This window comes from Nipponia nippon, unplaced genomic scaffold (genome assembly GCF_047370975.1).
Source record: "Nipponia nippon isolate SJK-2023a ecotype South Korea unplaced genomic scaffold, ASM4737097v1 scaffold_2, whole genome shotgun sequence".
NCBI lineage: Eukaryota > Metazoa > Chordata > Aves > Pelecaniformes > Threskiornithidae > Nipponia > Nipponia nippon.
This window is the reverse complement of record NW_028262336.1, coordinates 111568229-111582952: the sequence shown is the minus strand read 5'-3', so window position 1 is coordinate 111582952 and position 14724 is coordinate 111568229. Positions and strand designations below refer to the sequence as shown.

Sequence of the window (14724 nt, the reverse complement as noted above, 5' to 3'; positions counted from 1 at the left end):
AGCAGCAGACAATTAGTTTTCCAAGCAGCCACCAAGCATCTGAGACAGTTTATTTAGTATTCAAAAGTGTTGATCAAGCTCAAAGACTGACACATAATAATACATACATATTTTTAAACGGAAACTAGCACAGAAAAATGACATTGTGCTCAGGCCAGAACTAGTAGAAAATCAGCTTCTCCAGTTAATTTGATGTACACTTATTCTGGAGAATGACTGGAATAGCAGGAAAGAAGGCCCCTTTAGTTGCTAGGTTTTAGCCAGGACAAGTCCGTCTAAGCAACTAGAGAAATACTTCTGGGCATCTCTAGATGTTTGTGTATCCTGAGGGCTCAAAAAAATGTGGAGCTGTGTTCAGAAAAGCATACGCTTCTCCCTGTCTCCTGGGACAATCTCTCCCTTTTCATGTGTTGCATATAAATGACAGAATTTTAGCCATCAACAGGAAGACCGTGTAACAGCTGGTAAGAGCAGTCCTGGAGAGGAATAGCTGACCCTGGAAACAGCAAACTGGCTCCAAACAAGGGATATGTAGCTGGGATTTCTTGTGGACAAAAGTAAAATCTCTGGTAGAAAAAAAATCCTAATTACTATGACTACCAGATACCAAAAAAGTGCCCAACACCTCTGGCAACTTGAGCTTAGTCAGCTATTACAGGGATAGATGTGCCTGTTTAGAAGCTACACCACCACTTACAAAATGTACATGGCAGCAGCACAAGAGAGCAAGCAATCACCTACATGCCTGCCAGCAAATCTTTCCAGCAGCTGAAGATATATATAACCAGTACCAATTGCACAACGTATTTTCCAATAATTCATATTCGAGCCAGAGTCACCTTTTAGGGCTACAGAGGTTAGACTGTCAAAACAGATGTATGGCACCTAATACAATGTCAATGTAAAAAGACTATAGTAAGAAAGAAGAAGAAATATCTGCCCATCAGATAGGTAACAGAGAGCCTGATGCAGGAATATGTGTGGTATGTCTTAGTATTGCAGAAGTGATTAATAGCATAGACATGCTTTAAACAGTAAAGCAGGAGGTACTCTTCACATAAAAGTCTTGCTTCTGTTGAAGACACCAAACACTGTTGAATTACTACACTTCAAACTCAGCCCTGAAAAAGATGTACAGTGTCACCAGAACAGGCAGAGATATCAACTTTCTGGGGCAATATACTGGACTTTCCCTTTATTGCAACCTCACTACGCTTCTCTACAGCCTACTGCAAGTGCAAGCACACACAACAAACATGAGAATCAGGTGAAACTGCAGTACTACTTCGTACATGACCCCAGTCCTATTTGAAGCATACAGATATTTAAAACCCCTCAATATATTTTGCCAAGCACAAGTTGTTAGTTCAAACAAGTTTATCCACATCAAACTTTCTGCATCATAAAAGCTGTTCCTTTGCGTGGTTCTTTCCTCCCACCATTTTTTCTTTTGCTTTTTGAGGTCATTATGATTCAGTGATAAGATCCATGAATGTGAAACAGTCTCAACATGGTCTTCAGCTTGATTTCAGATGTTTGTCTTGAAAAATCCAGCATATCCTCTGCAAATATATCCAGAAGAGTTCATGAACTTATTATCTCCATCATATTTTGAATCAGCAGAAGATACAAACATTGAAATTTTTTTATTATTTTGACAAGAAAAAAAGAAGGGTCAGCTAAAGTAAGAACTTCGCTCTATTTGATTACTCAAATAGATTCCAACTCCAAGTATATTAAGATACCTACTTTTATCAGACTCATTCTGGGTTGTTCTGATTATTATTTGACTCCATAAATGTTCCTTGTACCTCTTACCTAAATAATCTGTACTGATGCCAAGTTTAACAGAGAGTCAACAAGTGTAATATATATTACATGGAATCAGGAACATCTACACTCGATCAAGTTGTCACAAAAACTTCTTTCTATTCAAATCAATCAAGTTCTTTTTAAAGCCGTTATTCCATTGTTCAGAGATTACTCATACTTACTGTAGACTAATTTAATCTTGCATACTGTTCATAAGGTGGCTTTGCATTTCAAAGAACTTTGTCTTTGTCAAAACGACCGTGAAATCGGTCGTGTCACTTATATAGTTTTCTCCAATTCCTTAGTTTTATTGGCTAAATTTACTCAGAAGAAAGCATTCACTGGTGCTTTGATCGCCACGAAGCAAAGTATACCTACAGATAAAACAGTAACACTCTACTTTCATTTCTTTTTTTTTTTTCCAAGTTGGAAGGATTCAAACACACAATCAATTATAACATTTGCTCTTTACAATAAAGGCAGTCAGATACCATGCCAAAGAACAGTTATTTAGTCACAGTAACAAGAGCTGTTTTGGTAGCTGAACAGCAAGCAGCTGCATGAATTTCTAAAGGTGTTAAAGCATCTTCATAGCTCCTCCAAATTAAAGTACTTAACCAAATTTGTAAAATTTAATCATACCTGTTCTCTTTGTTGCAGTAATCGGTGAAATCACTTTCATATCTTGTAGTATTTCCTGCCTTGGTCTCCATTTCCTTGGCTTTGGACGAGTCTGCTTTATGATTATACTTGGACAGAATCTACAGGAGACATTAAAAGGTAATAAAAAGAATTATTTAAGAACTCAAAACAGGATTACAGTTTATACATTTTTAATAAGTAGCAGAGAACTCTTTCTTTTTGAAGAACAAAATTTGATAGAACTAAGCCCTTTTAATTTTACTATTTTGATATTAAAACAATTTAGAAAAAAAAAGTATATTGGCTAACCTGTAGAACATCATCTGGTATCCTTGTTATTTCTGGAGGTGGAGGAGTATTGAGTAACTGGTCATAGTGTTTTATTTTGGGAGGAGAAGGGTCTCCAAAATTTTTAAGATACTCATCAGAGCTCACAGCAAAAGGAATGCTGTCTTCTATGTATTGTTTATCTGTTGCATCATTCGTTGTCACCGACTTAATTTTTTCCCCCTGCTTTACCTGCTGCAAAAGAGGTATTAAATGTCTTCAGTTAATTTACTTATCTTAAGTAAAGTATTTAATAAATGTTCTTACAAAATTACCATCAGAAAGATCTTCTACAAGGACATAAGAAAAAGCAGTATAGGAAAATAATCCCAAACTGACATTTGAAAAACTGCTTATGGTAGAAAGCATGTGAAAACGTACATAATTGCTATTTACTACCTTAGCTTCTGTTTTCAGCCATCTTGTTTCAAAGTTTGGAAACTGTGGTGTTCCTGCATGACTAGGAAGAGGCAGTTCATTTGTCTCTGGTGACCTTGATAACACTGTTCTATTTGTTCTGGAAGGGATTTTCACATCAGGAGTACAGTACACAAATATCATAGGAGAAGCCATCCAGTCAGCTGCTGAAATGAAGTGGGGTGGGGGGATAAAAATAAAGATATATACATACACACACACAAAAAACTATTATCAGTTCCAGTGCCCCAGTTTAGTTTTCTATTAGCTTTTCATAGATCTGCATATTCTAAAACACCTGTATAATTTTAGCTGATATTTTTAGCATGAAGAACCATCCAAATTACAGAATTCCACAAAAGTAGCAAATGCAAAAAGGTAATAAATCTAGCCCCACTGCTGAATATAACTGAAAAAGCCCAACTTAAATCAACATTGCTTTAGCTTCTCATATATTCAATTGGCCCTATATTTGTCCCAAGATCTTCACACATTTTCAAGAAACCATGTTACATCTCCTCTCAAAGAAGTTTTAGCACTACTCTTGAAAGATCTGAGTTACCGTCTCATTAGCCTCTTTCAAAGCAGTTTCTTTCCTACCTTTAAACAGATCTAATGGGTATTCTCAGAAAAAAAAAAAGTCTGAGTTGGCAAAACAGTATTTTTATTTCAAATAAGGATAAGTTGCAGTTACAAAATTATGGAATCCTCTGCATAATTCTAGATGGATATGAATAGAAGAATGAGCAAAGATTTATACTGAAGTGAGAAACTTTCCCACAGAAACCACCAACATTTCATTAGTACTCATACAATGACTGAGCCTGAATTAACTACATTTAACAAGAAACACAGTTTAAAAGTTTACCATGTGTTTACAATGCATTTACATATGCATTATGTAAAAGATGCATATGTAGATTTATTTCACATATTTTTAACTTACCATTCTGAGCCATCACTTTTGGTTTTAGCCCAGGAGTAACCATGATTTCCCTGGATGTCATTTCTGGTACCTTCATTTCATGATCATCTTTTTTTACGAACCTGAAAACCAAAACCTTCAATTAGCTCTCAAGTAACATAAGAAATCACACTTAAAGGAATACTGTCAACCTGATCACTTTTCTAGTGTTTGTTCATCAACATACAAGTCAAAAATTCATTTCCTCAAAGATGATTTTTTCATAGATTTTTTTCATATAGGATTCTACTGCAGCAATTTGTAGCATGCAAATGTTCAGTCCATCCACAAATTATCGAATACACTGACATTTCAATCCAAGGCATAAAAAAAACACAAAATGAAACAAACAAGAAAACAAAAAACCAAACCACCCCCCCCAAAAGAAGTGTTGAGGATAGGACCAATTTTCTTTGTCCCAGATGATCAATTCTGTGTTAGGGGTACAGTCTATTTTATTTTGAATTGCCTGCTGCCTACAAAACTCTAAACAACAAGAGGAAATTCTTTTGGCTCTTAACTTACCAACATTATTGTGAACACTAAAAGATTTTTAATTAAATTTTTAAGTTTGAATAAGATGACTTATGTTAATCACTAGCTGACTTCAGAATTAAAAGCCGTTTAATATCAATTCCACAAAACTAGAAACGGAAATTTTTGAAATCCTTTTTTCATATCCAAGATATTCTAGTAGAAGAAGGGTGTAGGCAGTTAAGAGACAATACCAGACAAAAAGTGGAAGCTTACCTAGACTCTACACAAAAGTGTCTATAAGAAAATTATTTTAAATGTTTAAAAAGTTATCTTAACTATGAGAACCAGATATAGAGCTTCTCTACAAAAAGCCTAAGCTTAAGGGAAAAAAAAAAAAAAAAAAAATCCATTTCAGGCAGTATATTTTACTTAGTTGAATGCACCTCAAATTTTGAGTTTAAAAAAAAAAGTAATTTTTCAAGTCAATTTTGCCTTGGAAGTATTATAGATACCTGAAACCATATGATTTTTAGCTTTTACAACGGAGAAAAACCAGTATAACAAACACTTTTGCTCAAACACTTTTTTTTCCCCTCCTTCTTTTCTTTCCTAAATACTTTTGGTTTCAGTTTTGTAGTAGATGCAGGGAAGTATATTGTTCTTTTCACCTGCTTCAAAACTGAAAACCTGAAAAACAACGTTGGAGGAGTTGAGGTCTACTACGTATTTTTAAGAACTTTGAGATGAATTTTTGAAGTGGTTTTCACACGGTGCACAGCTGCGAGAGATTTCAACTAGGTACAAGACCTAGCTGGCACAAGCAAAGGATATGAAAGAGCAGGGCTGTCCCTAAGAAAGTCAGAATTATTACCTGTCTTTGCACCTGGAAACTACAGGTATAAGGCTAGCTCATTTGTACTAGTTTTTTTGCTTATCTGATCCTCAGGGAAGAGATTCTGCACATTATCCAGTGGGGGAGGGAGGATCTTTCTTTTATTAATTTTTTTTTTTTTAATTAAATTTGCTGGCTCAGTGTTCTGCCCATTTAACATGCTGATCCTTCTCACTAAAAGGCGAGATGAGTGCTTTTTGGAGGTAACAAGCTGTTTACTTGTTTCAAACTTTCTGATCAAACCACAAGCTAACTCTAACTTAATGTTGCAAAATAAACAAAACAAATAAGCGAAAAGACAGTTAAACATTTTAACTCTAATGACTTAATGTCATGACCTCTCACATATGCCACTAATTCTGAAACCATACACAGCTTTAACTTTAGTCACAATTAGTGTATGTCCATCTATTTTGGTCATTAATAATGATGATGTGTTCAAGAGCAATCATGATGTAACTAATTCTCAACAGAATTTTAATATTATCATTAGGGGTATGGAAGATGGCTAGTGTGATTTTTTTTTTTTTTTTTTGGTATTACGTATAAGTATCCCTAGTGGACAGTCTAATCGTTTTACTAGAAGCCACAGAAATAGAATGTGCGTTTGTGGATGTACCCATTTATAAATTACAGCCATAATTAAAGCTGAAGATCACATTTAAAACAGTTCTCATTAATTAGGAAAAGTAGTACAAAACCACAAAAAGTTATAGATATCAAAAGAACTTAAATTGTGCGATAGGCTGAAACTATTTTCAAATTATTATTTGAGAGGGAACAATTTCTGAATTAATATCTTTCAGGATTCAGTAACAGTTTTCCTGTTATTAAATTCCAATACTATAAAGCTTTATAGACATTATAGTATTTGCATAACTATTCAAAAGGAGAGATCCTCAAACTATTTTAAAAGAAAATGTATCTGTTCACTTTTTCCTCCAGTAGTCTTAAATTAAAAAAAAAAAACACTCAATTTAACCATTGCCATAAACTGGATCTTTGGGGGACAAAGTCACTTAAGTTGGCATGATTCTGAAGAACTTCACACCAGTGCTTATACTGCAAATATCAGGGACAAAAAAAAAAAAAAAGCTGACTGATTATTTTCGCAACTTGTTTTGAATATGGTTCTTGGTTTTTTGAATAATTTCTCTAAATAACAAATATTTCTTTTAAATAGTCAGCTTTTAAAATTGAATGTGTTGCTAATACTAACTATAAAAACATGATCTAACTACCTTTACATTACCTTAGAAGTATAGAAAATTCCTCTACTGCTAAGGTGTTCTACACCTCACTGCTGCAAATTCTTTTCCTTAATTTTAATTAGAACAGTGAAAATCTGGAGATGTCTTTTCAACAGAAGACTAGAACAGAAAGAGCTAAGTGTTCGTAAGGTGGGGCTGGACAACATACGAGATAATACACTGTTTCTACAACGAGGCATTTTACTGAATGCTTTAGAAGTTTTTCTGGGTCTATATTCCTAAAGCTTTTGAAACCTTTAGATGGGCTATATAATATATACTGCAGACATGTCCTCAAATCCACGGTTAAGGAAAGCAAAAGATCACAGATATACTGTGCATTTTGCCTTTGTAAATAGATTGTGTATGGAAGATTCTGATCGTGGGGCAGTCAAGGGAAAGAGTATATCAGAGATGTGTTTCATGGCAGCGTTTGGCACTGCAAAGGGTATGTGAAAAGGCATGAAGAGAGTTGAATAAAGACACAGGACTAATCAGCTAGTAGATAATAACATATCACCTGCTTGAAGAAAAAGAAGGGCAATAGCAGCAAGAAATTAGTACAGCAAGAAGAAACTACAGAAAATTCAATAGAGAAACAATCTAAACTTAAGTAATTTACTCACTTCTTGCTTGTCTGAGCAGCTTTACGCATAAGTGACATCGTATAATCTTCATTCATACACATGGTATGTTCACTAATGCCAAAGTGTTCAAGTCTTGGTGTTACACACTCATAATCGTCCATCTTTAGCTTACATTTTGGTGTTTTCGGCAAAATACAGGGGGTCTGTGTTTTTAGTGGAGTCCTGTTCTTTGAATTTTCTTGATATGCATTTGTTGCCTGTTGTCCTTTCACTGCACTCCAAGGCCTGGAGAAAGCATATTGTGAAAGACCAAAATCAGAAAGCTGGGGGTTACGCAGTGGGTCTTGGGGCACCGGTGGCTTCTCAGTACGAGCAGGAAGATGAGGTACGTCATCTGCTTTTTCTTCATCAGATTTATTCTGGACAGACACTGTTGAATCATTGTTAACTTCTTCCTCCTCTTCTGTTTAAGAAAAATAATAATAAAATGTCAGAAGTTTCTGTTTTAAGACTTTATAAAATAACTTGGAATTTCTTCCTCCCCAATTCAAAATTTTTTATTTATTACTGTAAAAAATAGATTCCTTCTTTCATATTAAAGCACTGAAACTGAAGCTACAACAGATATCAAAAGCTCATATCAGACTAAGCTATATTTATAATCTAGGTCACAGATCTACTGAATTTCACTCTATTGGTAAATATTATTTCTAGGAAAAATGAAATTGAAAGGTTTTTACACAAGTGTATTTTTAATAGAATTCATCTCCCTGCATGGAGCAGGCAGGAAGTGCTAATCTTAAATATATTTATTTGTTTTTAATTCAGTGCAAGAATGGAAATTCACTAAAAATGTACAACATAAATGACAATGAGAACAAAATTTGTGTAGAACTGAAAATATTTTGGGGAAAGAGCAAAGGCTGCACACAGTACTAGAATGCTCATTCTTCCGAAAAACAGTATTGAAGAAAGGTTATAAAGCAGCAACTAAAAACTCATGACAGAGAGTAGCTTTTTAGATAACAAGAAGAGTCTACTGCAGAAATAAGCAAATTTGTACATTTCTGTAGTTAAACTGAAACACCCCAAAATATTAACGAATTTCTGCATGATGTAAGAAGCAGGAGAAAAAAAAAAAGCTATTTAAAACAATACGGTAGAGGCATTACCTTTTTATGTGTATTGGTATTACATATTTAGATAGACTTAGCTTAAAAGTACATCTTAAAAATTAAATTAACCTTGTAGCTGTTTGAAGTCTTCTTTAACAGCAGAGAAAGGACAGGAAGGAAGGTACTGTAAAATCAGAGCCTTCTGCCATATCTTTGTAAAACAGTTGTAGTAGCTTAACTTGGAGGTGAATATGGTCCATGACACCATTTTGTTTTGGGTAATGACTGGATAACACTCAGGGGAAGGTTAAGGTGTGCCCTGCCAAAGGCTTCTTGAAGATTGTTTGAGCCCTTGATACCAAAAGGGGTATGTGTAGTACTGACAGTTGTAGTATTTTAAACTCATTTGGCATATCTGGATTTTCCACACAAGTACGTGTGCACTTTCTGACTGGACTAAGGATCTCCCCCTCTCCAATGATCAGATAATACTGCTTCATAGACTGCCAGTGTCACCTGATCCCCGTATGTGCTTCTCTTGTCCCATTTGTGCTATGGAGCACATTATTTTAAGATTTTCTCTATGATGATTTAAGTTAATGAAATCATCACATATGAATACATACTAATTTAGATGCATCTACAACAGTTTCCTGTGCATTAGAAGCTGAAGCAGCATAATTTTTGGGGTTATGAAAACATGTTTGCTAACATGTTTTTGGATATAACTATTACCAGAGAAAAAAAACTATAGAACTATTACTGGAGAAAAACCCCCACACACTAACTTAAAAGCATGCCAGGAGATCTAGCTCTAAGTTTTTGTATTTTGGTTTATTCTTATGGCACCAATCACAACAGAATCTTTTACCCTCTGGATATTGTTATAAAGCAAATAACATAGATGTACTTGGTCTCTTAATTAATAGAAATATACACAGAGCTAAAGAGAAACATTTTAGAAAATTACATTTGTCTTCACATACTGTATTGCCAAGAAATATTACCTGTAGAGTCTTTGACATGTGGTTTGTAGCCATATTTCTGGAACAGCTCTCTTATTTTTCCAAGATCTGCTGCATTTCTTTGCATCAGTATTTCACTTGCCTTCATAAAGTCATGAATTGCTTGTTTTTCAGAGCAACTCTTACCAAGACTGGCATTAACATCTTCCTTTGGGGGTGGAGTCGGGGAGAGAAACAGAAATATTGGTTTTCAAATCACCATACAGTAGTTGTTTACACATGAAGTGTTTTGGGAATAAGTACTGAACTTCAATTCAGATGAGGATAAGCAGCAAATTTAGGTCTTATCTATACCTGAAAACTAGGTTACAAAATATCAGGAATATATAGGGCATGAGTGTACAAAAACATAAAAGTTAAACTAAGATGACAGTTCACAGTATGATAAACTACTTACTGGTAACCCCTCAAACAAAAATATATGCTTTTACTCCATAAAAATATGAGATAACAGCAATTAGCTTGGAATCTTACTCCCTATGTACAAAGAATTGGTGCAGAGTAGATAGTAAACCTCAAGTTTATATCCTAGCTTATCTCTCAATTATTTCTCCACTTGCTCATTTCTATAGCCCATTTTTCCTACTTCTGTTGAAGAAATAAAGAACATTCTTCACAAGTTTAACTGAATAGCTGCAGGTACTGAAACTTCTGTGAAGATTTTCTTTATTCTAAGTGCTAGTCATTGAACACAAACAAGCATACCTCTTCTGTAGGGAGTTGCTGGTCCTGAATCCTAGTCCCCTATACCTATGCCTTGGCGCAGCTACAACTTCCCTGTTACCTTTTTACCCTGCTGATCCGAGCAACAACAGTGATTGCAAACTAATAAACGCTGCTAAATCTACTTTATGTCACCCACAAGTTTTTGGGCACTATCCTGACATCCACAGCCATTATGAAGACTTACAAGTAAATGAATAAAAGTAAGAGTCAGAACTGCTGACTAACAAAGCTGTATTGTGGCTTAATGATCAAAATAGAACCACAAGTTTATGGAACCTCCCCAATTTTTCAAGAGGGAAGTGAGTTAAGATATTACCTTCAGAGTCCTGATTTCACAATGGAGGTCATGTAAGACTCTTATTGGAGGTTCATCTTCATAGTCTTTGATGTGCATGTTCACATAAACGGGTTTGGAAAGAAAAAAGGGGTATTAGTATTTTAGCACGCAACTACATTCTACATCAGAACGTAATCTCCTATATTAGACATGCTGGAGTCATACGTTAGAGAAAAAGAGTCAAGACAGAGAAAACCAAAGAGAAACCAGTTCACATCAGGTACCTTGCACAGCACGAGACTGCAATTTGCACAATATGTTTAAACTACACAGAGAAACTGCGCAGGCTTCCATTTTACTGTTGCAGCTAATGCTGTAAAAATTAATTTATAGCAGATGTTGGTACAATAGGTAGGTCCCTGGGCTATCAAGGATTATTTATGCTACATTTTTTATCCTTAAAGAGCTTGAACTTGAAATAATAATAACAATTGAAAAAAAGTGATGTGGACGCCACTGAAAAACATACATCAACAAAAAGCTGAATTCTTCTGCCTTATTTGCGTGTAGGCAAATGTTAGTGTTGTTCATTTACACATGCAGCAGTCATTACTTCTTCCACTGGAAATCAAGGTTAATGCAAGTAGTGTAAAAGAGGACACCTGCTATGTGACAAGACATAGCACATCAACAAATCCAATTAGAAGCTTGAACTATTTGTGTAGAGAGAACGACCCCTGCAAATGCGTTTTCCTGTCTCAAACCATAAAGAGAGTAAAAGCAAGAATGTGATTCCCCATTCATCCCGCTTTTTCCCCGTAATAAAAGTTCACCTATACACACCCACAAGGGAGCTCAGAGAAACAATGATAAAAGGGGGAGCCCAAATTATACCTTGACGAGCTACTCCCAGGGCCCATCCCCGAAGCCATCAGCCGACCGAAGGCCCATCTCCGCATGCCCAGAGGAGCACAAGGGCACAACGGCAGGCGGGAACCCGAATCAAGGACTCCCGAGGAACACCCCCCCCTCCCCTCCCGGGCTATCCCAGCAGGGCCACCGGCCCCAGCGTTCAGGTGTGACACCCATCACCACGAGTCACCAGCAGCAACTCTCCGGATCACCTTCCGGACTGGGGGTCTTGCTGCCTGGGGCTGGGACGGGCACGCCAGCAGAAGCCCCGGAGCAGGTCTGCGGCCCGAGGAGCGGGAGAGGCCCCGGCGGGCTCGGCCGCCCCGGGAAAGAGACGAGGCAAGGCCTGCGCTTACCCGTGTCCTCTCTGCGTAGGGCCCGCTCGAGCTGCCTCACTTCCCTCTCCAGCGTGAGGGCTAGGGCGCGCAGCTTACCGAAGAAGTCCCTCGCCACGTCCATCGCCCACGGGGAAGGGGAGCGCCAGAGGGACAGCGTCAGCGCCACCCGGCGAGGGCCGCCCGAGCCCCGCTCCCCCCAACCACCCCGGGACCACACGAACGGCCGCTAACGGCTGCCCGGCAGCTGGGGCTGCCGCTGAGAGCGGCCCTCAGGAGCGGGGCGGGGCGGGGCCGGGTACGGGCCGCGCGCTGCCTGAGGGGGACGGTTACTGCCCGCCGCCAGCTTCGAACCGCGGGCAGCGCGCGTCTCATTGGCTCTGCCAGGCCCCGCCCGCCCGCCGCGAGCTCTCGCGAGACGTGCCGCCCGCCACCGCCCGCCGCCGCCATCTTGATTCCCGCTGTGAGGCTGGCGCCGTTACCGGAGTCGGTGAGTGAGGGCGGAGGGGAGGCGCCCGTTAACTACAGCATTTCTTCGCGTCTCTTGGCGGGTTGGTCTGGCCCTGAACCGGGAGATAACCCCGCTGGGGAACGGGCAGAGGATCCTTCTCCCCGGGCAGCCGCGCTCCGCCGTGAGGGCCCAACCCCGCCTGGAGCCGTCGGGTGCCCAGGGGCCCGTGTGGCTTCTAGGGCACTGGAAAGCGCCGGTGGGCAGCGTTGGCCGCGGTCCCTGCTGAGGCTGCAGCTGGCATAGACCTGGGGGGGAGCAGTCGGCGCTGCCGTGGAGGCGAGCAGCTCCGCTCTGCCCCCCGCCCCGTCTGGAGGGGAATCAGGGCCCGAGGCAGCAACGCCCCTGCGAAGCCCCACAGCTTCAGTTCTAAACTGGATCAGAGAGTGGAACGACATGCAGTTGTACCATGGGGATGGGGTATAGCGGGGTGGCTTTTCTCAGCAGCAGTGCTGGTTTATGCCGTGTTAAAGTGCTTGGCTGACTGATTAATTGAGGAAAATACTGTGTAATTTGAGACCTAGGAGTTAGGCATGTTTAGGACTAATAACTAGGTTAATAAAGTGCATGCATGTCAAATCTAAATGTACCTTGGCCTTTCTTGCCTCTTTGTTATACCTGTGTATCGTGTTGGAAACTGTATTTGTGCTTTCTACGTATGCTAGTTGGTCTAATACAGGATATTTTCTTCTACAAACCAGATTTCCCATAGTTAAAATACAAGACTAGGTAATTGTATGCTGATAAGTTTATGGAGAGACTGTGGCTCAAAACTTAACACTGAGGAAAGGCTGGATCTGGGTCTAGAAGATAGACCTGGAAATACTCCCTGTTTTGACAGTGGAGTTAGCTATTTGAAAAAGGAATGAATGAAGTGAATCCTTTGTTTAGTAGTATCTGGGACTGGATTTTTGGTAAATAATTTATGGAGGATGTGCTTTAATCTTAACGTAAGGATAACTGAGTAAACTGTTTAGCTAAATAAAGATTTCCGTTTCCCTTTTCTGGACTTAAGTTTCCAATATGTCTGTCTTTGTACTGCCTACTGTACGTATTGGTTGGTTGTGAGTATCAGGTTCTGAACTTCAAACTTCAAAACAGCCAGCTAAATGGCAGTGGAGTAAGTATGTGCAGATTTCTCATTTTTCTTGTTAAATTTTTTAATTTGGCCCCTAATATAATGAGTATATTTTTGTCTGTATTTTAAGGCATAATGTTTTTAACAACAGTATTACTCCGAAAGAGAATTCCTGGAAAACAATGGATTGGAAAATACAGGCGACCAAGAGTGGTTACCCTTGCAATGAAGCAAGCAATGATCCGAAGGCTGGAAATTGAAGCAGAAAACGAATATTGGCTGAGTCGACCTTTCCTGACACGGGAACAGGAGTACAAACATAACACAGAAGAGAGACGTGCAAAATGGGAAGCTTTCAAAAGCCTGATGAAAGCCAAGTTTCCTGAGCATAGATATATCGAAGATCATTTAAACCACTTAAATGTGTCGAAAAAGTGGACATATTGAATAATACGGTGTATTTATATTTGGCATGTATTATGCACTACCATGGGATCTGCTGTTGTAGCTATTATGGTAGTTTTGTAATTCAGTGTAATAAGGGTAGATGACAAATGAGATTTTGCTACAGTATACAAAATCTGTCATTAAAAGTAGTCCTACAGAACAGTGTATGTTTTCTTACTATTGTCTCTTTAGAAAAAGAGTTCTTTCTGTGGCTCTCTACCATCTGCCTGCCTTCTGTTCTTCAGGGGTTTTGCATAATGCGGCGTGAGTTACCAGGTGCAGTGGTGATGATTTGAACTAGATTTATAGCTTCACTAATTGCCTTTTGAAAGCTAGAACACACCTGCTCTGTTGCAAGGGATTATCTGCTGGTACTGACCAGATGGCTTGTACTGGTCACTCTCCCTTCTGAAGGGGTAATTCTGTATACATCAAAACTTGAGGCACAGCTGACGCTGCTTGCATTGTGCTCACTTCACCAGGCATGCAAGGACCCAGGTGAACTCATGGAAGAATTGTAAAATGTTCCAGTTTTTTTAAACTTTCTGAAAAGAACTGTTGAATTTAAATGCCAGTGTCATTGTCATGTCAGTGTTGACTTGGGCGTTACTGCCCTCTCTTAACAGAGGTTATTTCGGATCTAAAAGGAAGACAGCTGATTGCTGTTTGAGTGGCAGTCTGATTTCTGAGTCACATTTAGTGTCCTGAAGGAATATAGTCAGCCCCAAGTCAGAGTTTTTTTATTTCTCCTCTCAAGACCAAGTGACCTGGAAGACGTGTCAAGAGTGAGTGTAACCTTAGGTTTGTTGCAGCTGGAGTGTAAAAACTGTGGAACAGTTAGAAAATGTTGCCCAGGTAGGCAGTTTTTCTCACTGATCTCATACACATGCTACAGCTAAGCAATTTTAAGATTCTTTCACGTACTTTTTATTA

General features: G+C 38.7%; 2 protein-coding genes and 1 long non-coding RNA gene across 5 annotated transcripts; 2 read left to right on the top strand and 1 right to left on the bottom strand.

The window, feature by feature from the left end:
* Window positions 1-31: 31 nt before the first annotated feature.
* On the bottom strand, window positions 32-12016 carry SKA3 (spindle and kinetochore associated complex subunit 3). 3 transcript variants are annotated; one of them, XM_087756862.1, is made up of 9 exons: window positions 11780-12016; window positions 10551-10615; window positions 9491-9656; window positions 7408-7831; window positions 4145-4245; window positions 3181-3365; window positions 2764-2976; window positions 2455-2573; window positions 32-1562 (listed from the first exon to the last, which is right to left on the bottom strand). In XM_087756862.1, exons 1-9 carry the CDS (start codon window positions 11880-11882, stop codon window positions 1529-1531), a joined length of 1410 nt encoding a protein of 469 aa, XP_087612988.1. In that variant the 5' UTR covers window positions 11883-12016; the 3' UTR covers window positions 32-1528. The 3 variants fall into 3 exon arrangements, with proteins under 3 accessions (XP_087612988.1, XP_087612990.1, XP_087612989.1); XM_087756864.1 differs by having other exon boundaries at window positions 2764-2973; XM_087756863.1 differs by having other exon boundaries at window positions 3181-3362.
* Window positions 1566-10068, top strand: LOC148055923 (uncharacterized). Its single transcript, XR_015704626.1, has 4 exons — window positions 1566-1684; window positions 2473-2592; window positions 7652-7753; window positions 9623-10068. It is a non-coding gene; the product is annotated as an uncharacterized LOC148055923 (long non-coding RNA).
* Window positions 12016-13951, top strand: MRPL57 (mitochondrial ribosomal protein L57). Its single transcript, XM_087756869.1, has 2 exons — window positions 12016-12248; window positions 13475-13951. Exon 2 carries the CDS (start codon window positions 13480-13482, stop codon window positions 13789-13791), a length of 312 nt encoding a protein of 103 aa, XP_087612995.1. The 5' UTR covers window positions 12016-12248; window positions 13475-13479; the 3' UTR covers window positions 13792-13951.
* Window positions 13952-14724: the final 773 nt, after the last annotated feature.

Coding starts and splice junctions, on each gene's coding strand:
- SKA3 (XM_087756862.1), bottom strand. CDS start 11,882: ATGGACGTGGCGAGGGACTTCTTCGGTAAGCTGCGCGCCCTAGCCCTC. Junction 10,616..11,779: donor CCTACGCAGAGAGGACACGG/GTAAGCGCAGGC, acceptor TGCACATCAAAG/ACTATGAAGATGAACCTCCA. Junction 3,366..4,144: donor AAAAGTGATGGCTCAGAATG/GTAAGTTAAAAA, acceptor ACTTCATTTCAG/CAGCTGACTGGATGGCTTCT.
- MRPL57 (XM_087756869.1), top strand. CDS start 13,480: ATGTTTTTAACAACAGTATTACTCCGAAAGAGAATTCCTGGAAAACAA.